The sequence below is a fragment of the Tiliqua scincoides genome, chromosome 1 (genome assembly GCF_035046505.1).
Source record: "Tiliqua scincoides isolate rTilSci1 chromosome 1, rTilSci1.hap2, whole genome shotgun sequence".
Taxonomy (NCBI): Eukaryota; Metazoa; Chordata; class Lepidosauria; order Squamata; family Scincidae; genus Tiliqua; species Tiliqua scincoides.
Window position 1 is genome coordinate 52,357,951 of NC_089821.1, and position 26,942 is coordinate 52,384,892.

The following is a 26,942-nucleotide window of genomic DNA, read 5'->3' on the forward strand; positions in this document are numbered from 1 at the left end:
GAGGGAAGAAAAAAGTCATACTAGAAAAAGTTTTTATACATGTTTTGATTGTTACTCTCATTTGCTCAAAAAAGATAATGATTTCTGAATTGCTGAAATTAATGTCGCTTCCAACACTCTCAGCAGTTTTCCTTTATAAATAATCTGGTGGTTTAATTCCTTATATCATGTAACTTCAAAAGATTCCATTAATCTTGGTGAACAGCAAGGCACAAAGGGATGTAACTTTGAAAAGGTCTAACTTTCAACTTTTGAGAAAAAATATTGCTTATATAGATGTAAATATGATGTACATGTGCATGACAGCATCAAGACTCAAGCTCTCATATACTTCTTCCCTTTCCTGCAGTGAAGACGTGAAGAAGGAACCAACATTTAAATCCTGATTTTGAACACCATATATCCCTAATCATTGGAAAAATAAGAAGTTTCAGCTGGAGTGAAAGACAAAGAGACACTGGATTCAGAATATCTGTTCATTGTTAAGCCTAGATTGCATACGTGCTTCAGAGTTGGAGAATCTGTGTATTCATGGCTTTTTCCCTAGGGGAAAAAGAAGGGAGAGGCCCCAAAGACTCATAATAAGTTATGAGTTACAATTTCAATGTGAAAGATTAATGAACTTTTAAAGATTACTAATTAGGAACAGCTGCTATTTGTGATCAAATTTCCATTTTTTCCCCCAGAATAGGAACCCAAAACATGTTTATTAAGTATACTTAATACTTAAAATTAAGTATTTGTTAAGTATACTTTATTAAATATACTTGCACAGTTATCAGCTACCAGTCGCAAAGAACATGTTGGACAGCTGCAGGTATATACGAGAAGGCAAGGACACAAGGGCAAGGAATGCAAAGATTATCATGAGATTGTAGAACAAAATGAACCACACCAAAACCCTGGAAAGTCTGGGGAACACAGTACACATCTGAGAAGAACAAGATGTTGCATATGAGAATAATCTCAGCGTCTTCTAGATAACCTGACCTTTAAATAGGTTATTAATTACCGAACCCATGAATGTTGCTCATGTCACTGTTTCCCAGAAGCACGCATGATTTTCTAATGTCTTCTAATGAGTATATGTAAATATATTTTGTTGAACTGTTTCACAGGTTTTTTTTCATTGAAAGTACAGGATGAAACTGTACAGGATGAAACTGCCTTAAAGATATATTCCTAATGCTTTGATAAGAACGTAAGACTGGCCACAAAGAAAGCCCCTGTGATTTTGGGCAGAGAAAAAGGACTAACTTTATTTACAGAGTGACAGACGTAATTCCTTAATCCAGCGCTGATCCTGAATTCACAGAATGATCTCATTAGAGCAGTGTTTCTCAAACTGTGTGTCGGGACTCACTAGGTGGGTCGCAAGCCAATTTCAGGTGGGTCCCCATTCATTTCAATATTTTATTTTTTCATATATTAAACTTGATGCTACCACGGTATGTGACTGCATTTGGGGAAATGTTACAGACCTGGACTTTTAACAAGCTACTATGTATATTCTTTTAACAATGATAGTAAATGGGACTTACTTCTGGGTAAGTGTGGGTAGGATTGCAGCCTAGGATTGTTAAAAATTTTCCTGCTTCATGATGTCACTTCTGGTCATGACACCACTTCTGGTGGTTCCTGACAGATTCTCATTCTAAAAAGTGGGTTCCGGTGCTAAATGTGTGAGAACCACTGCATTAGACAGAAGGATTTGAAGAACTTTGAATGTTTCAAGATTGCCAGTGAGTCAGGTTCTTATCAGCCCAGACAGTAAATCTGCCAGGTAACTGTGAATCACGCTAACACTTTTTTCCATCTTCCCAATATTCACTCCTCCTTCTGTAGCCCTCCCACACTGCATTCCATGCCTTTGCTGCTGAGTCCTCCAGCAGTGGCTTTTCAAGGGGCATGGGGGCTTCAGTAAGGAGGAGGGATGGAGAAATTGGCTTCTGCCAGCATAGCTTCTGTGATCATCACTTTTTGAATGCAACCCTATGCCACCTTTTTTCAAAACAAGTTATTTTTCTAACTTTAGCCTTTTTTGTGTAGGAAGGTGTGTGTTTCTATTTTAACATAGTTTTGCTTGACATACAGGTAAACCACACAGTTCTCTAGTTAGGTATTTGTCTTTTCTGGAAAGTTTTAAATACCTGTATTGCTCCTCTTAGGTTAATTCCCGTTTCAATGGCAACATAGTATGAAGCTTGGAGAAAGGTCCTTTGCAATAGAAGTGCAAAGAAAAGAAGGACTGCCAAAACATAAGCATTGGCCAGAAATTCTTGAGATGAAATGAAGAAAACACCAAGTTTTTTTGTCTGTAAACAAAAAAGAAAAAAAATTCATCCAATTGAAAAATGTTGATCTTGGTTTGTATTTGTACAATTCATATGAATACAATAGAAGTATACAGTTTTGGTACCCTGGGAATTGCAATGACTGAGTAGAATATTTAGGTGACTCTAGAAAATAACTTTTGTATAGATGACAAATGCACTCTAAACTGGGGAGGGGGCAAAAATAATTGGTATTGTGAGCGTCACCAAATGGGTCACAAAGCAGAAATAAAATCATTTTTTGCCGTTAATATAATGTTACTTAATATTCTTTCATTATAAATAATCAGCCTGAATTCTCACAAATAGCAGGAGAGGTGGTAAACCGGTTTCTTCCAGTGGGAAACTCTTAGGTCTGAATGTCCCCCTGTGTGAAATATTTCCTGCCCACAAAAGTATTCTAAGTAGTATATGAGGAGACTAGCATAGAAACCTTCTCCTTGACACCTGTTTTTTGGGTATGGAAGAGCATTCAGTCATGTGATTCCCCAGCTGCAGTCTGAGGTGGTACAGTTTAGCCACAAGTCAGTAGTCACAAACTACTTCTGTCTTAGAGGTACTGATCAGCAAAAGGATGGGAAAAGATGTCAAAAGCAAGACCCAAATTCAACTGATCTACAGAATTAGCTCTATACTAATGATGTACTCCCTCTGTCCTTTTATTTCTATTAATCTTTATAACCAGAACACATTCTGAAACCATTTTGGTGAGCTTAGCTAGGCAATTTATCAGGCAATGGCATGAACAGCAGGCTAACAGCATCTAAATGCAATCAAGACTTCTAACACTAATAATGCATATTTGATCTACTTTCTGATAAAAGAGATTGCTTTGCTGAATAATAAAGATATTACCCTTGAGAAACTTAGAACAGAAATATAAAAATGAATTTTTGAGTTATGTGTGCTCAAAACTGTGCCTAATACCACAAATAAAGATGAGTCAAGCTCTTTGAATGCTTGATCTCTGTGGTTCATTAGGAATATAATCTGGCACATGTCTGTTTTTCAGCACTTTGAATAGCAAACGTAATGACAAGAATGTTAGCCAGGAACTCAGCATCTAATATTTACTTCTCAACAGTTAAGCAACTGCCCTTCAGAAGGGATGGAGCTGCATGTGGTGTGGTACTAGTTTTGTGTTTCAATTCTGCATCAAGGATAAACTTGAAAAATATATCCAAGGAGACAAATGACCCAATCCTATGGGAGCATTGTGCCATATTGATATCACTGGCGCATGTCTGAGTAGAACAACTGCAGCTACTGGGGCTTTCCCAGGGGCAAGAGGACAAATGTCCCCTTAAGCCGAGGAGTCCTCCAGCAGTCCAAATTCCCCTGCGAGATGTACTGTAGTCCCTGCTGGTGCTGCTGCATTGCCACATGGGTATTTAGTTAGAATTGGGCTGTTAGATTACATAGTACACAAAATATTTTTCTCTCTCCTGTAAAGCTTGAAACTCTATGAGCATGTCTATATTACTAAAGCATGTGTGGTGTTGGTTTTCCAAGCGAGTGCCTCCTTTGTATCTGACAAACTATTCCTTTACATTGCTGGCGAAATAAATGAGAACAGAACTCCATATTCTTGAGCACTTCACTCTGTTTTGTTTTTCTAACCTAGGCCAGATGGTTGGACCTTGTGTTAGACTAAATGGGAGGTCCATCGCAGAAACATAAATTATCATTAATACATTTTTCGAATGAAGAGGGGTGCCATGAGAGGTTGTGATTCAGTATGCAGTGAGCAAATGGTGCTAAGCAAATTACATGGGATACTGACATCAGAAGTCATTCCTTAATTTCTATTTTATTTTTATGTTAAAAATTTGTAATATTAGTATAGAAATTTTTAATAAACTTTCAGCAAACATGGCTAAGATATCGAGTGCCACACAGAGATCTTCTACTTGCTGGCTTCGAATACCTCTTTCTGTTCTAAGCTTCCCATCTAATAAACTGCTCCCCAAAATCAAAGACCTTCAGGAATGGCACAATTAGCTGTGGTCAGAACAAGACAAAGAAAATCTAGTTTCATGCTATTTGATAGCATACGCAGGGATGTTACATTTCTGATCTAACGGTTTGAAGCTGTTTTACAAGGAAAGCAAATTTTTTTCAAAACAACAAAAACAATGAATAAATCTAGACCTTTTACAAAGCAGAATTTTCAAAGCTTTATTCAGAGAGCAAATATCCATTTGTTCAGTTGCTGTTTCCCTGAAGGCTACCGTGGTATAGCTATTATTTTTGTAGCCCTTCACCAAAACAAGTTCTAACAGCCTTCTAAAAAAGGAGATTTTTCATTTAATGTACACTCAGTTTCGACTCAGAACAGACCATCATGCACTACCCAGACTTGTGATGCTTGTGGCATGATTTGTGTATTATTATTTATATGCTATGGAAGGAATACATCAGTGAAATGAAATGACACGGAGATTGCACTCTGTGTTAAACTACATCTGAGGGTGTGATTTATCAGCACTACTAACTAATTGCATGAGATACAAGATAAACAATGTCTCATTTTGCCTTTCAAAACATAGAGTTGAGGGCAAACTGTGTTCATAAGCAAAGATATTTGATCCACTGCTGATTCATGAGAAAGCTGGTATAATTCAGTGGCAAGGAGACCGAGCTATCAATCAGGAGTTTCCAGGTTGAAGCTTGCTTCTGCCATGAATTTATTACATGACCTCAGATGTGCCACCCTCTGTTTCAGCTCCCTAACAGTCTAATCCTATCCAGGGTTTATGGTGGTGTATGGTGGTTTACGGACCTGCACCACAAACAACCACAGGCGTCATGAGCATGACATTGACTCACAGATGCCCCCAGCGGAGCAGGTAGGTTGGTGGCATGTGTGGTTTTGGAAGATATTATGAGTAGCTTGGGGTGAAGAGTGGGCCAGGCAGGGAGTGGGAGGTGGAGGACCGTAGTGGCAGCAGTGCAAGAGAGATCTTATCTCCCTGGTCCAAAATGCCTCTTGTGTGTCCTTGGAAATATGCCAGCAATATATCTGGCATAGGTCTGAGGAGACCCACTGGCAGCCAGGTGGTCTACAGGGAGGTAGGGAAGAAAAGTAACCTTTCCCACATTGTCTGGTCACCTCCCCCCCCCCCCCAACAACATGCAACATGCACTTCATCAGCAGCACTGTTTGCTTTGGGCTGTCAGGGAGATTGGGCCCTAGATTCAGTATGGTTATAATATGCCTCAATCCTATCCTGTGTCCCAGAACTACCTTTCTGACAGAAGAGTTTGCTTTGCGGCCATCATAAATGGCCTTACAGAAGCACACGGAGCTGAGTGCTGCCATCCTCAGGAGGTGGCGCAAGTCCAAGGAGACCCATAGAGTCAAAGGTGCCTTACCTGGAGGTAAGGGGGAAAATTTCCCCTTGCCTCTGGCTGAGCCGCTTTGAGCCCCTATCCTGCACTGGATACAGCTCAAGCCTATAAGTTTGCCTATTCCAGTGCAGGGTAGGACTGTGCCCTTAGTCTGTTGCAGCAAAACAACAAAGTCTTATGGCGCCTTAAAGAAATATATAATAGCATAAACTATAAGCTAGAGCCCTAATGCATGAACAAAGGGTTATAACTTCTTGAATTGTGGGAGAAATGTGGAGCTCTAGTGGAGGCTCCTCCGTAGGGGCAAATGGGGCTTGGCCCCTCCAAGATAAAAGGAAATGAAAAACACATTTAAAGACTTAGGGCGCAATCCTAACTTACCTTATGCCTGCGCAGCAGCCCCTTATTCAGGAGACCTCCAGCCTGCTCTTTCCCAGTGTTGGATACAGCGTGAGCTGTGTGACCCCACTGCACCAGCACTGGTTAGGACTGGGCTGCCAATTGCATTAATCAAAGAAAGGTTTCCGTGTGACCTAGGCTAAATCTTGGTTTTCCTCTGGTTCTCCAATCCCATTGCCTTTCTCTCATGTCTAAGGGCCCAATCCGATCCAATTTTCCAGTGCCGGTGCAGCCATGCCAGTGAGGTATGGACTGCATCCTGTGGTGGGGAGGCAGTCACAGAGGCCTCCTCAAGGTATGGGAACATTTGTTCCCTTACCTCTGGGCTGCACTGGTGCTGGAAAGTTGGATAGGATTGGGCCCTAAGTCTAATTTCAAGCTGGCTTTTCATTCAGGCCTCTCTAAGGATGTCAGGGCAAGAGGAAGAGGCCTTCAGATTAGAGACTCACATGACAAGGCTCCTTTACAACAGTCTTCCAAGGGTGGGGGGCCACACAATTTTCTTTTTTCAATTCTTTCAACTCTTGTCAGCCAATCACATAAGTTCAGTGAGCCTGCTATTGGGGCCCATAACAACAAAGAACCTTGAGTAAGGTCACCCCTACTTAAGATATCTGTTGGATACCACTTTCTTCCAATTGGCTGACCCAGTATAGGTTCTAATTGCTCTATGAGGAAGAAAAGGCACAATTCTAAAGAGAAGATTCTCCTCTCCCTTTGCAACAGGCCTTGTTCCTACTCTGACATAGTTGGTGTAGAAAAGTAGGCCTGGCCTAGTCTAGTAGGCTTTTATGTTCAAATTTGCCCTTAGTGCCCCCTCCTTCCCACCAAAGAATTCCGCTCCAATTTGAGTCCCTTACCCTCAAGCATCTCTAAGTACCAGGCATTTCATTCATTTGCCAGGCATGTCCAGCATGTCAATTTTTTCAAAAACACGGGGTGTGATGTCACTCTCGGAAGTGACATCACTTCAGGTGTGCTGTGGGAAGCGCAATTAGAGGCTTTCCCCTGGGCTCCATATGGCTGGCTGCACCACTGCCTAGATCCACTCTTTACCAGTTTGAGTAGAAGGGCATCAGATAACTGGGCTGTGAGGAATTAATGGAAGGGGCAGACAGATTTTCTTTTTCTGACTTTTTTTGACCCTTTCTCCTGAGTTTATTACCCAGAGAGTAAGAGGATACTGAGAGAGTTCTGGAGCCACATTCCATGAGCTCTTGGAATGTGGCTCTGGGACTCCTGCCCTTATCTGGAAGGTCCACAGAATCTGGCAGGAGTAGTGACGTGAAGTTCGCTGCACTCAGCAAGGATAATCTTTGTATGTACTGCCCTCTGCTGCTGGGGATATTTCTGAAAGGAATGAAAGAAGCATGCTTGGGCTTGTTTGGAGGGTTTGGGGGTGGGTCATTCTGAAAAATTTCCTCCCACAATTTTTTACCCCCAAACTTTTAACTAAAAGGTAGGAAGAGACACTGTCCTACCCTATCTGACTTTCTAACATCTTCTATGTACACAATCTTGAAAGATGATTTCTTTTCCAATGATATTATAAATCAGGTAAATTCAATTTCTGTATTCTTAACCATGTACAATATTTTCACAGATCTCTACAAGAATATGTTTTTAACCCCAGGAGGACAATTTGGAGTAGAAAACTTGCAGGAAGGAAAATCTTTTTAAGAATCCTTCTTCACAAGTCTTTTGCTCCAAACTTTCATCTTCTGAACCTGCTTTTCTAAAAGAGAAAGGTAAAAATAAAATGGTGTTGGGGACTACCTAAGAATCATTTTATGCCACATATAGTTAGGCCTATAGTTTTCAACTTAGAGAACTTCCATCTTAAAAGTTCTTGATTGTTTATAGTGACAGATGGATGACCAATATCTTTCAAACAGTATGCATCATCCAATTTTACCATATTTATAGCTGGGCATGCACATGGTAAGATTTTCTAATTGCAGTCGTGTGTCGCTTAGAGACAGGGATGCGGACCGGCACCCCCCTGTCATCAAGCAAGGCTTGACATTATGCAAAGACTCCAAAAGGCGAAGAGAGCCATGCTCCCTTCACCTCTGGAGGCTCAGAAAGCCCGTTTTAGGCAAAAAGACACAACTTCCAGTTTCCCGGGAAGCCAGAGTCACGTATTTTTGCCCAAAATGGCCATTCTGAACCTTGCAGGTGCATGCTGCCTCTGTGAGGCTCAGAAAAGCCTCCAGAGGCGAGGGGAGAATGGCTCCCCTAAGCATCTGAGGCTTGGGGAAGTGAACAGGGACAAGCGGCGGCTGTCGCATATGTGGGCTGTTGCTGGTCAGAATGTTGTTAAGCTGTATTTCTAAATAAAATGAAATCTTTATCTCATTTAGTTCTGATTCTCTAAAAAGTGCAGTTCTGGATGAACACAAGACAGGTCCTTCCTCATTGCAGCCTCCATGATTTGTACTTCCCTGCTGCTCGCAGAAGCCATTTTGCCCCCTACTTATTGTGTTTTCTGCACCTGATGATACTTTTAAAAATTTTGCCAGGCATATCTGTTGAGTTGATTATCCCTGTACAGCTATGTCATTTCCCCCCTTTGTGCCTAGTTTCAACTTTGTTATTAAATGTTAATTGTTTATATTTGTTTTTACATATTGCTTTTCATGATTTAACTTGTAAAAAATGTTTACAACAGAATTATTTGAATTGCATTGAGGGCCCTTTTGGATGTCAAAATATGAAAATCTAAATAAATATAAATAGGTACTCTTTTTTAAACATCAATTATTTGTTTTTATTTGATCATGAGATCAGTTCCTATTATTTAAATTTTAGTTCTACTTTTGGACACAAGATACATTCAAATTACAAACCAAGTTTACTGTCACAAATCCAGAATCCTTTCTTCATTTTTGCACAAGCTAGCAGTATAGGAACAATGGTGTCTGATGCCACCAATTAAAAAGGTACATCAAAGGATTTTCTTACATTACATGTGACCAAATAAGCAACTAAAAGTGCAAAATGTTATTTTGTAAAGGGAAAAGGACAATCTAAGATCAAAGTTAATTTAAGACATCTAAATTTAACTGTCTATTTTTCCCTCAAAGTCACAGTGTCACAAAGAAAGCCTGGATGTGAATTCTTAAAAATGTCAGTGTTCTCCTAGAAAAAGTTACCAATGTGAATGTATTACATAAGACACTGCAGAATCCATAAATGCCAATTGTATGGAGAAGTGGACAAAACCCTTGCTCCAAACATTTTGCAATGCTCCCAGTATAAACATGCTATTTTTCTTCTTTTAAATACATTACACTTAATTTGAGCTCTGCTTAACCTACTGTTTAAGTTCCCAAGATTATTATAGTGAGAAAGGACTGCAAACAGCAGTATATTGACATAAAATCATTAGCATTAGTTTTATATCTTCACATAGAATGTATTTCCATTCCATTATGAAAGCAGATCCAAACCCATTAACAACAGTAGTTCTTCAATCAAAACGACTTGTTTAAAGGCAACTATACTGCATTAATTAGCAATAAAAAAGCAGTATTTTTTCTTGCCAATTCATAAGCTCATGTGGCTTTGAATTTGTGTTAAACTCCTTTTTTCTGAAGCACAACTGAAAAATCTAGTTTAATTTTTCTGTGATGTCATTTCCTTGGATAATATGTGCTTTTATTGACCTTTAAAACATGATCTCCCTTAAGATTCCATGGAAATTCTTTGTCACACTGAAATCCATTTTTCTTAACTTCTTTGTGAAAAAATGATCCTGCTTCAGCAGTCTGAGAGAGTTACATCTTTCCCACACTATCATCCTCCTCAGCAGAAGAATCAAGACAATAACCCTGGGAATACTTAACTATGTGCTTAAATCAATCAGTGTTCATTACAAGAGTTAGCCATGTGTTTAATATCAACATCTGATGTCACAAAAGCATGGGGTTTATCAAGCTAATATTCCACATGTACATCCCTCAGTTTGGCTGTACTTGTCGTAAGAGGCGACTAAACAGCCACCGGGTAGATGGGACTCGATAGCCTGGGAAGGCAGCTCATCTGAGAGAAGGAAAACTCTGATCCCAAACCTCCACTGCCTTGTGGCTACATCCAGTTATGGAAAAGGCTTCAGGAGTCAACCTCGAGGCAAAATCTGGAGCCGGAGTCCCTGAGGCAGTTCATGGCTGAACACAGTCATGTTCTGGCAACTCCTGCGACGCCGCTGGAACCAACCGTATTGGCCTCTGCCTTTCCATTGGACCATTTCAGTGACGTGGAGAGGGGGGATTTGCTGCATGGGTAACAGCCTATCCTCCATACCTACTTTACCCAGGCTTTGCGCACTGGAGAGGACACTCTGTTCCAGAACCACCATTCAGAGCGTGACACCATAGTCTTCCGAGACTGAAGGATGCCAACACACATTCCACATGGTCTAAAGCAGTGGTTCCCAAACTTTTGAGCACCATGACCCACCTCGTCCTCCATGGTGAGTTGCAACCTGATGCTCAATGCCTTGCCTACAACGCTTTTCTGGGAGCCCCCAAAGACTATTTCCGGGACATGCCGGGTCTATGACCCACTCCATTTACCTCCATGAGCTCCAAAAAGGCCCCCGGAAATGACCGGAAGTCACAGAACAGACACCAGAAGTGACATACACTTTTTAAACAGATGAAACAAACAGTACCTGTGGGCGGAAAGCATTGGTTCCTTTCCCAACATGGTGTACAATCCCAGAGATACAAAGTGGACCAGCAAATCCAAGCAAATCTGCCAGAATACGGAAAGTGCTGCTTAGAACCAAAGGTCTCCCAAAAGCACAGCAAAGGGCACACCAGATAGACTTGGATCCCTGTGGATATGAGGTGTTTTTATTCTGTCCAGAAACATTAAAGAAATTAACAGTTACTAGGAGAAAGGGTTTTAAAAATTTGTTTAAAATTGATTAACAGCCCAACCCTATCTGTTTCCCCAATACAGCATGCAGTCTCACCAAAACGGGCTGCACTGGCATGCTATGGTTGGGGTGTGTGACTATTTGGGAGGCTTGGGAAAGATAAGGGAACATATCTCCCTGTTTGCCAATGCGTCTCCTCGGACCTGTGCCAGCTCTTAGGGTGATGCAAGTCCAAGGAGAGAAATGGGGTATTTGGGAGACAAGGAAGGGGATAGTTTATTGGTGCAGGTAGTGCATGCCACAGCATGCTCCTTCCCACTGAGATACATCTTTTCCCTTCCAAGGTCTCTGCCCATTCTGCCCTCCCCTGCCCCATTTTGCCCACTATGCCAGCCTACGCGCAGTCCTGTGTAGAACCAGGTGCGCAAGCAGCCACCACCAATGCAGCCATTTTGCTCGGTGAATCCGAAATGGCCACCAGTGGCCCACGCTTCGCATAACTAGTGTTATGTCGCAAGTGGCCCAATAGGATTGGGCTGTAAATTACACTTATAATTGAGTTTCTTTTTCCTGCTGAAAATCTGCAAATCTGCAAATTTATTTACGTAATTAGTCAGTACAACTATATGTTATGCTCAAAATCTATCACTGAAAACAGCAACCCAAATCCAGTTTCATTCTAAATATTGCTGACAGAGGGCGAGAGCTTGATATGGGTTCTGCCCTAATTTTGATCTACAAGCCACTCCCTCTGATGACATAACTCATCCCGCCATTGGAAAAGCCCTAGAGTTCTGCTCTACGCTGCTCCTCTTTGACTACACCCATGAAAGTATATGAAAGCCGGGAGGAAAACTGGCAGAATGGTGGTAATGATGGTGGAGGAGCCCCCGGGATGGATATTCCCGAACATTCTTCAAAACTCAGAAAACTGAAAACTATTTTGAGAGTTCTCCAAAAAGCCTCAGAAAGGCCCAATTTATTGATTCTGGATTGAGATTAGCAGGCTTCACCAGTAAGTGCTCTAAATATATACAGTGAACTCTCTTTGTATTACTCTTTGTTACTAGTTTGACATGAATGATGATTTTTAGAAACATGCTCTAGTTCCTTTGCATTACCTTTAGTGCCTGAAAAGCTTCATTAAGGCAAATGTAATTTGTCAAAGCTCTCATGGCAATAGGTAGCTTGCCTATGGCTTTCAGGTCTATTGGTTTCTTATGGGCTGTTTTAATGAATGTGTTCATCCACCAATATGTTCCTTTGGACAGAAGATTCACAAAAGGTTGAAGGAATCTGACTCCAAGGTCCTGAAGGTCCTCTGGGGGTTTAACTTCTTTGGGCTTTTTGAAGAAAACATATCTCTGAAATTTACAAAATCAGAAAGCAAATTAATGGAAAAAGGGGGGAAAAGATCATGTACAGAATACTGTAATATGATTTATTCTCCTGTACAAGATACTTAGGAAATCATGGATTTCAATGGGATTTCTCGCTTCCCAGTTTATTAGAAAACAGATCAGAGCTCCAATGCTATCTGAGCCAGCCTCACAAAATGCCACCCACATTCTCATGCCCCATGCAAACCTCCGCATCTACCAATGGCTGAGATATCAAATGAAAGAGAAAAGTTGATCAGAAGCATCTAATGTTGTACTTATACATGTCTAGAAATTGATAGTAATACACATTCTACTGAGTTTTTGCCTCTATCAAAATTAAGATCTACACTTATGAATATTCACAAAAGAATATTCTTCCTCCTCTAAAGACAGGGCAGGAGGTCTGGTCTAGAGGGTAGAGCCTCCGTTAGCCCGAAGATAACATCAGAAGGTCGCCAGTTCGAGGACACCGGCAGCTCCCTGAACAGCTGAGAATGGCAAGACCTTGAAGCCTCTGACAAACCCAGCTGAGTGATTCCACCTGCTCTTGGTGTGAGCAAGAAGCATCTTGGCTGCCCTCCATGTGAGAGATGGAGCTGCCTGTCAGCCTGTGTGGGAGAACTGGAGGCCAGAAATGAGACCAAACCAGGAAGATCCATTCTGAAATGTTGTTGGTTCTTGAAAGAGAGAACCTCTATGATTGTAAAAATCCACTTGAGGGATTTAGAAACGCCTGCCCATGTAAACCGCCTTGAATAAAGTCAGAGGAGTAATCCAATGACCAGAAAGGCAGTATATAAATACCTTGTTGTTGTTGTTGTTGTTGCTGTTAGAGGCACCTTAATGGAGGTGCCCTCCAGTCAAAGTGGTATACAGGAGAGAAATGTTAGTTTAAGAAATTCAGGCAGATGTTTTGTACTTTTAGGTATCTCCCATGTTCATTTAGGTTTATGACTTTTAGCCTCAAACTTTTTTTACATTCAAGTGTTCAAAGTATGAAAATAAGAATTGCCAGGAACTGTAACTTACCCTCACCCTGATGACATTGATTTCTACAACTAGCAGCATTCCATAGAGAGCTACTAAGAGCCCAGTGAGGCAGAATCGGAGCTGGAGGGGTCCCACATCATTATCATAAAACTTTACAAATTTTATGGTTTTGGTTACAAAAGCTAAAGTCCAGTAGACTAGCAATGCTGTTGAAAGAAAAAAGGAAGAAGTAGTCAGCACTTTAACATTGGTGGGCCACTGTGAGATACAGGAAGCAGGACAAGTTGAGCCTTTGGCCTGAACCAGCAGGGCTCTTATGTACTCAGTAGCAAGACCCCCTCAGAAGATCTAAGAAGATGGGCTGGAGTGTATGGAAGAAGGAGGTATCTCAGATAGCCTGGACCCAAACTGTGAAGGGCCTTAAAAGTTAATACCAGCACCTTAAACTGGAACTGGAAGTGAATGGGTAGCCAGTGTAGCTGTTGAAGCAATAGTCCAGTAGAGTCTAGCATTATATGCATAAAGTAGCAAATTATATTTCTACAATAGTGGAAGTTCTGTAAATGTAGGTATGTGTAAAAAATACACTTTCAATCACTATTATAATTCCAGGTTTTGGTAATGTGCTGTACTTGTTTTCTACTATTTCAGGTGGCTGGGCTAAAATTGCTTAACAAAACTTTCAGAAAAGATACTTTAGAAATATTTCAAATAAGTCCTATAAAGTTTCCCTAAAGACAAATTCATTCTCAGTTTCGCACCATCTCTTCACAAGGGCATTTTTACAGAACAAAGACAACATGAACAAAACTGTGATCCTGCTAAGTACTAGAGTGTTGAACATTACTGAAGCATGAAATGACTGGGAAGCAAATCCTCCACCATGTGTTGATGGCCCTTTTCTCAATCTGAAAGCTATTCTTTGGATTCCTAATCTATGTACTCTTGCAACCTGGCAGAGAACTGTGGAACACGTTCCCCTGAAACATAGCACAATTATAAAAAAAAGTATATTGGGGAGGGGCTGTAGTTCAGCCGCTGAGCACACACTTTGTATGCAAAAGTTCAGTCTGAGATTCAGTTCTAGGTATCCCCAAGCAAGGTTGGAAAAAAGTGTTCTATCAGGAAGCATGGACAATGCCACACTGACCACTAATCAGAACTGGTAAGCTTCATTTTATGTATTTATTTAGTTCATTTATAGTTCACTTTTCCCCCCATAAATGTTCAAGGCAAGCTAACAATAGCAACAAAATATAACAAATGTAATATACAAAATAAAGCAATAATTATAAAAATTAAAATTCTAAAAAATAAAAAACAGTAAAACACTCAAAGTAATACACAACCCAGCACAAAAATCCAACTCTCAGCAGCCTATGAACCCAAAAGACCCAGCAGCAGCATAAAAATCTTCAATTAAGAAACTGCAGCATAAAACTAATATGAAAAAAGAATCAGCACACAATAAAATCAGCCAGTAGGAATAGCAGTAAAGGCGGTATGAAGTAAAACTGAACCAACTAAGACAAATCCCAACTACCAATCTTATATTAAAAATAAATTAAAAATAAAAATCTTCAACCCCTGCTGGAACATCTCTAGGGAATGAGCAACTCTTTGATTGCAATGGAGGATGTTCCACAGCTGCAATGCCACCACAGAGAAGGCCCTAACCCTGGTTGTCACCCCCTAGCCTCAGTCAAGGATGGCACTCACAACAGGGCCCTCCCAGAAGATCTTAGGGGGCAGGTCAGAATGTATGAATACAGATGGTCCCTCAGTTCCAAGTCATAAAGGCCTTTAAAAGTTAAAAGCAGCACCTTGAATTGTCTCTGGAAATGAAACAGCAGTCAACAGCCTCTGGAGCAGCAGCTCAACAAATTGCTGAACCCCAGAAACCACACAAGCCACTGCATTCTGCACTAATTGTAGTTTCTGAGTAGTCTTCAAAGGCAGCCCCATGTAGATGCACTAAACAGATCATCACCAGGGTGTGGACCACCAGTCTGATCAACTCAGGTACTGCTGCAACTGATGCTGGACAAAGCTCTCCCCTGGGTCACAACTGCCACCAGGTGATACAGAAGTAGCTGTGGATGCAGAAAAACTGCCAAGTTGCATACTGGTTCCCATAGAGGAGTGCAACCCCATTCAGAACAGGCTGATAGTTCAGCACCTGCATCATGGATTTCTGGACCAGGAGGACCTCTATTTTATCCATATTTAATTTCAGATTATTGATTCATATCCAGTTCCAATCACCTCCAGGTAGCGTTCCAAGACCATATAAGAAGGCAGCAAGGCAAAACACCACCACTGCTATCCTAAACTTGCTCATGTCTCTTTGAAATACTGAATGTGCCCATCACATGAAGGTCATTGGGAACCAACTGCCTTGTGAGAAGAGATAAAACTTCAGCAAGGCAAAGAACTATCACTCCTGTCTCAATCTGCTGCTGCCTCCTTAAAATTGGACAATGACACTTTGTCCCTTCACAGTGACCACGGAAGAACCAACTGCCTAAAGAGGAAAAGATTTTATTATTTTATTGTTATATTTGTATGTGTTAAGTGATGTGAACTGCCTTGGGAGTATCTTGTTTTAGCAGTTGTTTCCCTAATCATATACAGATACCTCTGTAGATACTTCTGGCACCATATACTTTGCTAATTTGTACCCGATTACCTCACTGACAGTACAATCCTAATCTTCGGCTCCACCAGCGCAGCACCTGCTGTGCCAGCCTATAGTGTTGCAAACCTGCCATAAAGTATACATGTGACTACTCTGGAGCAAGCAGCACCAGTGGGAAGGCCCATGTTAGCCTGCCAGTGCTGTAGCAAACGGAAAGGTTGCTGATTGAGGTGAGTACTCCACCAAGCGGCACAGAGGTGGGGGAAGGGCGGCAGGAGGGTGGAACAGGGGGTGAGACAGGCCCTGGAGGGGAGTGGGATCAGTGGGGGAGGCCTCCACCATATCCTAACCCCCTTCCCAGATCTGGCAGCTTTACACGGAGCTGTGCCACTTATGTACCCTGAGAAGACCTCTAGTCTGCTCCTAACTGGCACTGGATATAGCACAGGCCACTTAGCCCAGCTGCATCAGTGGAGGTTAGAATTGGTCTGCCCAATGAGGATGCACCACTGATTTGTATAATGATACTACAAGTGCTATTTTCAGTTCCTTTCCTAATAATCTCTAGTACAGGATTTTCCTTTTTCATCGCCACTATAAACTGAATTCATGTAGATATATGCCTGTTCATCCAGCTGCATCTCTTGCTTTGGTATTTTCGTTCCCCCCCCCCCCCCCCAGAAAAAACCCAACAAATTCTCCTGATCCAAATTCAAAAAGCAGATTTTAAACCACATATTGGGTTTTTGGAGAAACTAAAACCTTATATTCCAACAGCACAGCTAAATATAATGTATTATTATTATTGCAGAAGTTTCACCAATGCCCTCTGAAGTGTTTCTCCTATATCAAAAAAATCTAATTTTGGAAAGACTGAACTGTCAAGAGAAAAGAAAAATGAGTTAATTCTATACACAAACAAAAATAACTAGAGCACTGTACTCTGTGGTAGATCTATCTCTAACAGAATAATTCTTTGTTGGAAGGTCTTACATTTCCAGTTATTTAAAACTACCCCCAGACAACAAATAACAGCTGAGATCATATTTAATATTTTTATGAGGAAAATATTATCAAGCTTATAATAATTATAATTATAAATGGGTTCTCACTGTGGAAAGAGATGCCTTATATAATAGGGAAATATACAAAAGAACAATCATTTAGCACTTTTATAGAAATGATGTGGCTGTAGAAAACAAACACAGAGATTATTTATTATTCTACAAAATTATGTTGTGGAAAACCACGTGAAATAAGAATTGCCTACAGAGCCCTTGCTTGAGGATGATATACTGGAGCAACAGACTCCTACACATGTGCTTTCAACTACACCAGGGAGCCAAGAAAAAAACTAGTGAAAGCTGTAGGCTATTCGAAACCTCCTGTAGTCTGTGATTAATGCATCACACCCACATCATCTTCAGAAAAGTTCTGGGATATCTGAAGTTCATATATCTATTTTTTTCAGAAAGCAAAGGTCATGTTTACTAAAAGTAATTTACTTCTTCTATAACACCTCCAGGAACTGCTTACCATTTGGCTTGTAGGCTTGTATCTGGAGTTAGAAGTATGGCACAATTCTTCACATATTGTAAACATTCTTATAGTGCAGTGGACTCTAAAATTGAGTAGATATGCTATAACAGGGCTCTCTAGACTGCAGTCCAGATCTGTGGCACCCTACCTAATCCCTCCCCAGGGCGGATGGTGCTTACCATTCTGCTCAGGGGCCTCCCATGCACACTGCAGATCACCCCGACCTTTGAGCTGACCAGTTGATCATGCCAGGAAATCCGGGCACAAAGTCTGCTGGGGTGAAAGACCCTGGAAGCGGCTGGCAAATGCAAAGGTGAAGGGTGATCTGCAGCATGGACAGGAGGCTCCCCTGTGGAACAGTAAGCACCGTTCACATGGGGGAGGAACTATGCCCTGTTACAGTGCAATCCTAAGCATATCTACTCAGAAGTAAGTCCAACTGCCTTCAGATAAGTGGGGACAGGATTGCAGCCTTAAATACAGGTGTGTGCCCTTTTGCAACATACCAGCTTATGCCGGGATTGCGTAACTGACTACCATGTGTGGGCACATGGTCGTCAGGGGTGCACACGCCCACCCTCTGAATGTAAGGACAACCCTCACCTCCGGAGGGTTGTCTGAGCCTCCAAGATGCAGCACACATTCGAGTGCTGCCACTGCAAGGCTCAGACTGAGGGAAATCGTGTCTCTCGCACAATTTCCAGTTTCCTCAGTGAAATCGGAAGTCGAGAGAGAGCTGTGATTTCCCGCAGTCTGAGCCTTGCAGAGGCAGTGCTCGGATGTGCGCTGCCTCCAGGAAGCTCAGACAACTCTCTGGAGGGGAGTGGAGCATAGCATCTCCTTCCTTGCGGAGGGTTTGCATTGCATCAAGTGCTGCTTGACAATGGAGATTGCGGTCCTGATCCCTGTTGTTAAGTGGTGCATGACTGTACCTAGGCTGCTTACAAAGGGAAGTTTAACAAGGATGGAAATAGAGAGTAAAAATTGCCCCACATGTTATTTATCTAGACATTCAAAGCAGCAGATAGAAATACTACTTAACAAATTTAGCAGTTCAGAATACATATTAATTCATTTGAAGGAAGTGCTGATTTTCTAGCATTTAGCCTTTTGAGACTAGACTAACCCCTTTCCTGTCTTCCAGAAAAAAGGCAAATTTGTGTGACAAATAAGTATGGAACTATTCATGTGTGACACACTCTTCCTGTCAAGAGGTGAGATTAATTCCAAAACAATTCCCAGGCAAATTCATTGTGTGAATAATACAAAGATCAGTTTTGATTCCCCTTGGGGAGAAAGGCAGGGTAAAGTTGTTGTAAATAAATAAATACAAGAAAAGTTTGTCAACATTCCCAGGAACATCAATTATGTGAAGAAGAGATTTTATTCTCTTTATATATATTATCAAGCAGAATGTCAAAGAAGTTGTTGGTGGTAATAACCATGTGACCTCAAAACTTTGCTCTTTACAAAATCTAGACATGAAAGAATATTCAGTCTTTTTAAAAAAATTGAAAAATATTTTAAAGTTTGATAATAGAAATCAGAGGAAAAAACGTGACGCTGCAGTAAGAAAATAAAATTTCAGATAATGAAGCACTACATGAAATTCTTCAAAGACCTATCAAATTTACAACAACATATTCATTACTTCATAGATGTATGTATTAGGTTCATACCTATTAATAACTTTGGAAAATTTGATGTTTCAATGTTGTGATAGTAAACAATTGATGTGATGGCAGCCAAGAATGCCATCCCAGGTGGCATATACAGATGCAAGTGATGGGATTCGGAGACCCTAAGTAAAACAAAACATATATTAGTCATAAATTCCTTCATTTAGGCACCAATCCTACTCCCTCACCATCCTATCCGATTCATGCTGCAACCAATGGTGGTGGAGGGGAGACTAGAAGGCCTAAGAGAGGTAACTAAACATTATTTTTCTCAATAGGTCACTTGGCCATCAATAGGTCTCCTTAGACCTAGGCTAGTTATTTTGTTGGGATAATTCCAAGGAGATGCAGGGGTGTGTTTGGTCGGAAAAACGGGCATAGGATCCCAGACAAACATTTTGGCAGGAGGGTCACATCATCTTTCTGACACTGTGTCAGGGGCTAGGAAAAAAGAATTAATTTACATTTCAAATTTGAATAAATTTACATAAATGAATACATTAGATAGGAAACTTATATGAATGAATGAATTTTACTGACCCTATTTATAATACACATGAGAACTGTAATACAGGCATGTACAACTACATGAGAACTATAAACTGTTTCCCATACATCTCTTGCACATGAAAACATACAATCCAAGCCAGAAATACCTGAAGACATAAGTTGTCCAGAAGCAGTGGGGGAGGGTTTAAAATAATGCCCAGAGAAAAGCAGAACACACATGGAGACATGAATTGATGCACTTGGGACAATTATGGATGCACTTTTGCCAGACAAGCAGATCAAGCCAGAAAAGTGAAGGGGGGTATAAATAATTCCTGAGCACACTACTCCCAAGTGACACCTCCAACATAAAGCATAGTCGAAGGCCAGTGTAGGCTCCAACAGTCTCTGACGGGCCAGAGGCTCACTGGAGACTGGGGGCTCCCTGTGGTCCAAATTGGGGGTCCTTGGGGTCCACAAATGGCCCTCAGGATGGGGTTTGCCCACCCATGCTATAGTCTATAACTAAAATTGTGCACGTGCACGTGCATCCGCATATGCATATATACATTCTTGGCAAAATATCTGGAATAGTTGTAACGGCAATAGTTGTAAGGGCAAGACAGGAGGTGGTGATGGTCTTCCCAAGTGCCCACAATAAAGGGGTGACCGTCTTCCACACCTGTTACTCCAGCAAGTCCACGGTTACCCAACACTTTGAACATGGGATAGACCTGGACTCACTGGGTATCTCAAGGAAGAGGCCAGGTCCACCCTTTGCCTCCACTGGGGGGGAGGGGGCTCAATGCAGAGGCCAGGTCTACCCATGACTTCAAGTGGCCAAGAGAAGGATGGTGGAAGTGGACCGCCCCTGGAGTCAAATATACTAGGTACACGTGAATAACTGACACAATGTCTGTAGGTTATTGAACATATTTTACAATTCTAACAAGCAAAACAGCTAGGATGAAATGTGACCAGCAAATTGCATGTACTTCTGTTAAGAGTCAAGTGGTATTAGAAAAAATAGTTTACCCCATTTATGTACTTACCCATCTGATACTATGCCTTCAGCTATTTCACACACTAGCACAAACAAAAGAATGAAAGTCAAGATCCAGCGCAAATTATGACCAGGGAAATGAAGCCAAGTGCTGTGATGGATGTGGACTTTGGAACTTTGACTTCCCCATCCTGAAAGTAACAAAGCAAATCATCAGCATTGTGAGGGTTCACTCACACAATTAGAAAATATATGGTACAGGGGACATCCCATTCCCCCCCCCCCCGTATCTGCAGATTCAACTATTTGCAGATTGGGTCTGCAGGAAACCCCCCTACCCCCACGTGCATCCGCTTCCCTCACCTCCAGAAGGTCCTCTGAGCTTTTCAGAAGCTATGGACCTTTATCCATGGCCTCTGCCAGGCTCAGACTGAGCTCCAGAACTCAAAACATGTGACTTCCGGTTTCATGGAGAAACTGGAAGTATCTTTTTCAGTGCCTTATAAGGCAGTAGTTCTCAAACTTTTTATCACTGGGATTCCCTTTTTGAATGGTAGTCTGTCAGGACCTAAAAGAAGTGATGTAATTAACCTGGAAGTGATGTCATAGTGACATTGTCAAGCAGAAAAATTTTTTAACACTCCCAAATGACAAAATCAAATCAAATTAAGTAAATTAAAAGTTTAGAACAAATGTAATTAAAAGAAATTTTTTTAAATAAAGACCTCCCCTCATAGCCCCCCCAAAGTGTTGATGATCTGTTTAAGAAAAACACCCCAAACACTGAAATCCTATCCACACTTACCTTGGAGTAAGCCCCATGATAGCATCAAATCTAAAATACTAAAATAAAATACACAATGAAATGAATGTGGACCCACCTGAAATTGACTTTCGATCCACCTGGTGCATCCCGGCCCAAAGTCCGAGAAACACAGTAGGCATTAGGAGGTCTGGGAAAGCCCTTGGGCTCCCAATGTCTTACAAAGACAATTTTAAAAATCACTTCTGGTTTTTCTGTGAAACTAGAAGTTATGTGTTTTGAGCTCTTGAACTCAGTCTGAGCCTGACAGCCATGAGTGAATGTCCACGGCCTCCGCTGAGCTCAGAGGTCCCTATGGAGGTGTGGGGAGCTGGGCCTCACCTGTGGAGGGTCCAGACCATGGGGACGGGCATTCACCCATATCCGCAGTTTCAGCTATCTGTGGGGGGTTCCGGAACACTTGCAGATCAGGGGGCATACCTGCACTATCTATTTTGCACTGAAAGTAGAAATAGTGATACTTTGCTTTTAAAAATAGATCATAAGAAGAGCCCTGCTGGAGCAGGTCAAAGGCCCATCTAGTCAAGCTTCCTGTATTTCACAGTGGCCCACTGGATGCCTCAGGGAGCATACAACAAGGTAACTGCATCTTGTTGCCACTCTCTCAAATCTGACATTCTGAGTTAGCCTACTTCTAAAACCAGGAAGTTGCACATACCCATCATAGCTTGTAAGCTGTGATGGACTTTTCTTCCATATATCTGATATCTATGCCATCCTGTGGCAAGGAGTTCCACAGATTAATTACATGCTGGGTAAAGAAATATTTTCTTTTATCTGTTCTGCATTTTTTCTAAATAAGTTAGAAAAAATAAATGAATGATTAAACAGATGATTTTGCCACCAATATTCTTTCTTTCTTTTCTTTTCTGAAACCTTTATTGGCATATCAACACAACACAATTAACACTTATACTTTACAATTGATGCAACAACTTGCATACTGACCCAACAATTTAAAATAAAATACCAGAATTATTTAGATTCTGACAACGTTATTTTAAGAATCTCAGATAAATAACCAGCCACAGCTGCGGTTAAAGAGTCACAAACATCACTCATGAACCTAGAGAGGGTAATATCAGAAGGAGTTAGGTCAGCCACCAATATTCCATTTCCTATAAAATATCTTCCATTAATCTTTCTATAAAACATCTTCCATTAATTCATTAATTAATTGCAATAAGAGCACAGGACGTGAGTGAGACAAACAACAAACAAAACATTGTAGCTATAAAGGCAGTACTCCAGTAAATATTAAATCAAATATCAAACACACACAAGTTAACTCAATAATTACATTATTAATAGGGTTACGTTTTGGTGTAAGTTCCACTGGTGTCAAAGAATAAGGAACTCTTGTACCCAACCAGTCATATTGTATTCCACCTATTCAGTGCAGTTTTATACTTGTTAACTCAGAAGTAAGTTTATATGAAAGTGTGTTGGGGGGTGTGTGTATGAATATGAATACTGTATGCAATCTAGGAGAGATTTTACATTGTCTCAAGTGCTTTAAGTGATAGGTCCTAATAATTTCAATGTTCTCTAAAGAGAAAAACAACCTTGAGGAATGAGGTCAGGACAGCAAAAGAGAAACAATGTCTATTTATCTGCATGCTAAACTGGTCTTGTGGAAATATTGGAAATTATTGGTGAGAAAATCATTAGCATCAAAGGAATCCCAATGGTGCTGAATTTGTGCTTCATGTATATTTTCCCTATATCTATTACTGCTGCTTTGTGAAGCCTGAGAAAATACTGAATATTCACTTATCTGGTATCATGTGTCATGAGTACCAGATCCAAACAAACTATTTAAATAAGTGTTGTAAGTCATCATTTTCAAGTGCACTACTGTACTGAAGGCCTGAAGTGTACTACTGAAGTGCACTACTGTACTGAAGGCCTTAGGAGTGGACCTCAACAAGTGGGAAACCCTAGCCTCTGAGCGGCCCGACTGGAGGCAGGCTGTGCAGCATGGCCTTTCCCAGTTTGAAGAGACACTTGGCCAACAGTCTGAGGCTAAGAGGCAAAGAAGGAAGGCCCATAGCCAGGGAGACAGACCAGGGACAAACTGCACTTGCTCCCAGTGTGGAAGGGATTGTCACTCCCGAATTGGCCTTTTCAGCCACACTAGACGCTGTTCCAGAACCACCTTTCAGAGCGCGATGACATAGTCTTTCGAGACTGAAGGTTGCCAACAGTACTGTACTATGTACAGATCTGAATCTGAAGTTTGGCCAGCTAGCGTGAACTATCGCTAAACTAATAGCAAAAGTGCATCTAGGCAGTGTGAAACTAAGAAATACATGTGAAACTAAGAAATACATTTTATTATTTAAATTATACCTACTGTACTCTATGCAAATACTGTATTCCACTATCACTTCCACTTTTTCCTTGCCATTAAACACCACCCAAATCTCGCTTAAGTTACAAGTAGAGGTGTTTGTTTCTGCAGAGTAAGAGAAGTCCAGAGGTCTCCAAACTGGAAAACACTGTGTCCTGGGCTGAAAAAGCCCTCCCCATCCCAAGTGTGTTTTTTTAAGCTGATCCAGGCACAGGGATGCGGAATGGTAAGCGCTGCTCATGGGGGGTGGGTGGGCAGGAGGGCTTTCGCCAAACCCTGGATCTGGCCTGCAGGCTGCGGTTAGGAGAGCCCTGGTTTACACCCTAACTCTTACTGTGCACAATGGGCTTACTTCTGAGTAAGATAAATAATACTGTTTTCAAACACCTCTAGTTATAAGTTCCATTGAAATGAATTGGCTTCCCCATGGATTTTGTGACATTAACCCAGAGTTGTGTAGTTCCGCAAGTGCCAAAACAGGCTTTTCGATTTACGTCTTATAAGACTAAGGGCCCAATTCCATTCCATTTTCCAGTGCCGGTGCAGCTGTGCCAATGGGGTGTGCGCCGAATCCTGTGGTGGGGAGGGGGTCACAGAGACCTCCTCAAGGTATAGAAACATTTATTCCTTTACCTTGGGGCTGCGCCGTGGCCGCACCAGAGCTGGAAAGTTGGATAGGACTGGGCAATCCTATCCACATTTCCCCGGGAGTAAGCCTCATTGACCATAATGGGATTTACTTCTGAGTAGACAGGCAGAGGCTTGGGCTCTGAATAAACTTAAGGGCACGCTGACAAGCGTAGAAGGCTGGGGTGCCCCTCCCCTGCCAACCCTAACTCCCTCCGGTCTTTGCCTTTGAGCGGGCAAAACCAGGTCACTGCCACTCTGCAAAGCGATCTCCTGCAGAGCTTTGCTACTTCAGGGGCTCTTGCCCGGTGGGAGGCTGAGGCTGCCACCGGAGGCACATTTTCCTGGGAGCGCGCCCCGCTGAACAGAATGGACGGACTTCTGAGCACAGGACGGGGCTCTCAGGCTACGACCCAACGCACACTGCCCTGGGAGCACAGCTCAGGCGAGCGCGCAGCAGTCCGGGGGGGGGGGGGGCTGGAGGAAGGCTGCACTGGGAGCTCCAGCCAGAAGTGCCAGGAGGCGCCTGCAGGAGGGCTGCCTGCGGGCTGGGCGAAGGCCGAGCCGCACTCACCTATGAAGAGGATGGGGAAGGTGATGAAGAGCAGGAAGACGTGGGGCACCACGTTGAGCGCGTCCACGAAGCAGCCGTTGTTGAGCACGCCCTGGTTCACCTTGTAGGCAGCCGAGTTGTTCTCGCTGCCGCAGAAAGCCAAGGACATGGTGGTGGAGGCGGCGGCGGCGCGGGGCCAGGCTGGGCAGGCACAATGCCCGAGGCGCAGGGCGCGCGCGGGTCGGGTCGGGGCTCTGGCTTCCCTGCCTCGCGCGCCTCTCTAGCCCAGGGACGCCCCGCGCCGCCCGGCCCCCTCCAGCAGCAGCAGCAGCAGCAGCAGCGGGGCGCGCGCAGCAGGGGCGGCAGCAGAAGCCAGAGCCATGAGAAAGCGCACAGATGCGCCCAGCTGGGAGAGCGCGCGCGCGCGCGCCGGGGGAGGGGGAGGAATGAATGAGAGGCTCCGCGGGGCGGGCGGACGGGAGGCTAATACCAGCACTGGGGCGGGAGAAGCATCTCTCGCTCTGGCTGGCAGCAGAGAAGGCGCTTCTGCTGCCTCTCCGGCGGCAGCGGAGGAGCGGCACTCGGGTACTTAAAGGAGCCGCCTCCGCCGCTCCAAAGAGAGAGGCGGCCGCTCCCTGAGGGCCTCCCGTGCGCGGGAAACTGCGCGCCCGACTGGCTGGCTGGCTGGCCAGCACTTGGCCTGGGGCGCCTGGGGAAACCTCCCCTTGGCCAAAGCCAGCCCTCGTTTTCCATCATGTCCTGGGCCTAAGCCCAGCCTGGGGCCCGCTGCCAGACAACTAGTGCTGAGGCTGCAATGCCAGGCACACTTTCCTGCGAGTAGAAGACCATGGGAGACAGTGGGGCTTGCCTCTGAGGAGACAAGCAGAGGCTTGAGCTCGGAGTGCTGTGCCCCAGCCGAAGCTGGGAGAGCAGGCTGAGGGCCCCATCCCAGCCAACTTTCCAGTACAAAGCAGCTCTGAGGTAAGGGAACCCACCTTCCCCTACCTCACAGGTGTGCCATGGGAGTTTGGGGAAGGGTCATTGACTAGTAGAGCCATGGGGGTTGGGAGCCCCTCACCAACAGCATGGTGTGCCTTGTCAACTGTCAAATAACTGATGGTGTCTCCTGTGCCTTGACAATTTTATTGCCTTCTCAGTGTGCCATGAGATGAAAAAGGTTGGAAATCACTGCCTTAAGAGATGAAGTCGCGTGAGACAAACCGACAGACCTGCAGGCACGTGAGACAAAGGGCCCAAGGCTATCCAATTTTCCAGCCCCAGTGCAACTACAATGCAGCCCCATGGTAAGGGAACAAATGTTCCCGTACCTTAAGGAGGCCTCTGTGACTGCTGCCCCACTATAAATTGCAGTGCATGCCCCGATAGCACAGTTGCACTGGCACTGGAAAATTGGATAGGATTGGGCCCAAAGTCTAGAATCCAGGTTCCAATTTTCAAAGCTGCCTAAGCGTATTCAAAGGAGAATTGATGTGACTGTTCAGGAAGCATGAATTTGCTAAATGCCTTCACTGCTAGTATTAAAACTATGATCCCTGTGAGCAGCTTTTCCAAACTGAAATAGGCAACAATTTATAATTGAACATTATTATAATCTTCAAAATATGATTTCCAAATTAGGAGCTAACGTCAAATAGCTTGGAAGATACATAAAGTTTTCATCTGTTGTAAGTGGATGTGAGCTCATAAGGAGTTGTTCCCATAAACAGATACACTAGTGGGAAATTGCTGACCCCTCTTCTGGGAAAGTTTGCATAAGCGTTTCTTAATGATACTTAGGATGTGTGTGCCTGATAGCTGTATAAAATGATTTGTGTCGTAATACTTCAGTTACAAGATTCCCCCAGTAAAACTTCCCTGTCTACGTCATTGATTTTTGG

The 26,942-nt window shown here is 42.8% G+C and overlaps 1 protein-coding gene across 2 annotated transcripts in view; it reads right to left on the reverse strand.

Moving 5' to 3' along the window:
- Positions 1-25,694, reverse strand: part of ABCC8 (ATP binding cassette subfamily C member 8) — a 96,747-nt gene extending 71,053 nt beyond the window's left edge. Inside the window, exons 1-7 of one of the 2 annotated variants that reach the window (XM_066609495.1) lie at positions 25,066-25,694; positions 20,738-20,879; positions 19,197-19,318; positions 13,380-13,546; positions 12,090-12,332; positions 10,759-10,947; positions 2,151-2,315 (exon numbers count right to left, since the gene is read on the reverse strand). In XM_066609495.1, the coding sequence (XP_066465592.1) occupies positions 2,151-2,315; positions 10,759-10,947; positions 12,090-12,332; positions 13,380-13,546; positions 19,197-19,318; positions 20,738-20,879; positions 25,066-25,213 (1,176 nt within the window). In that variant the 5' untranslated portion in view covers positions 25,214-25,694. The remainder of the gene's footprint in view (positions 1-2,150; positions 2,316-10,758; positions 10,948-12,089; positions 12,333-13,379; positions 13,547-19,196; positions 19,319-20,737; positions 20,880-25,065) is intronic. The other variant, XM_066609496.1, reaches the window with a different exon arrangement.
- Between the last annotated feature and the right edge of the window lie 1,248 nt (positions 25,695-26,942).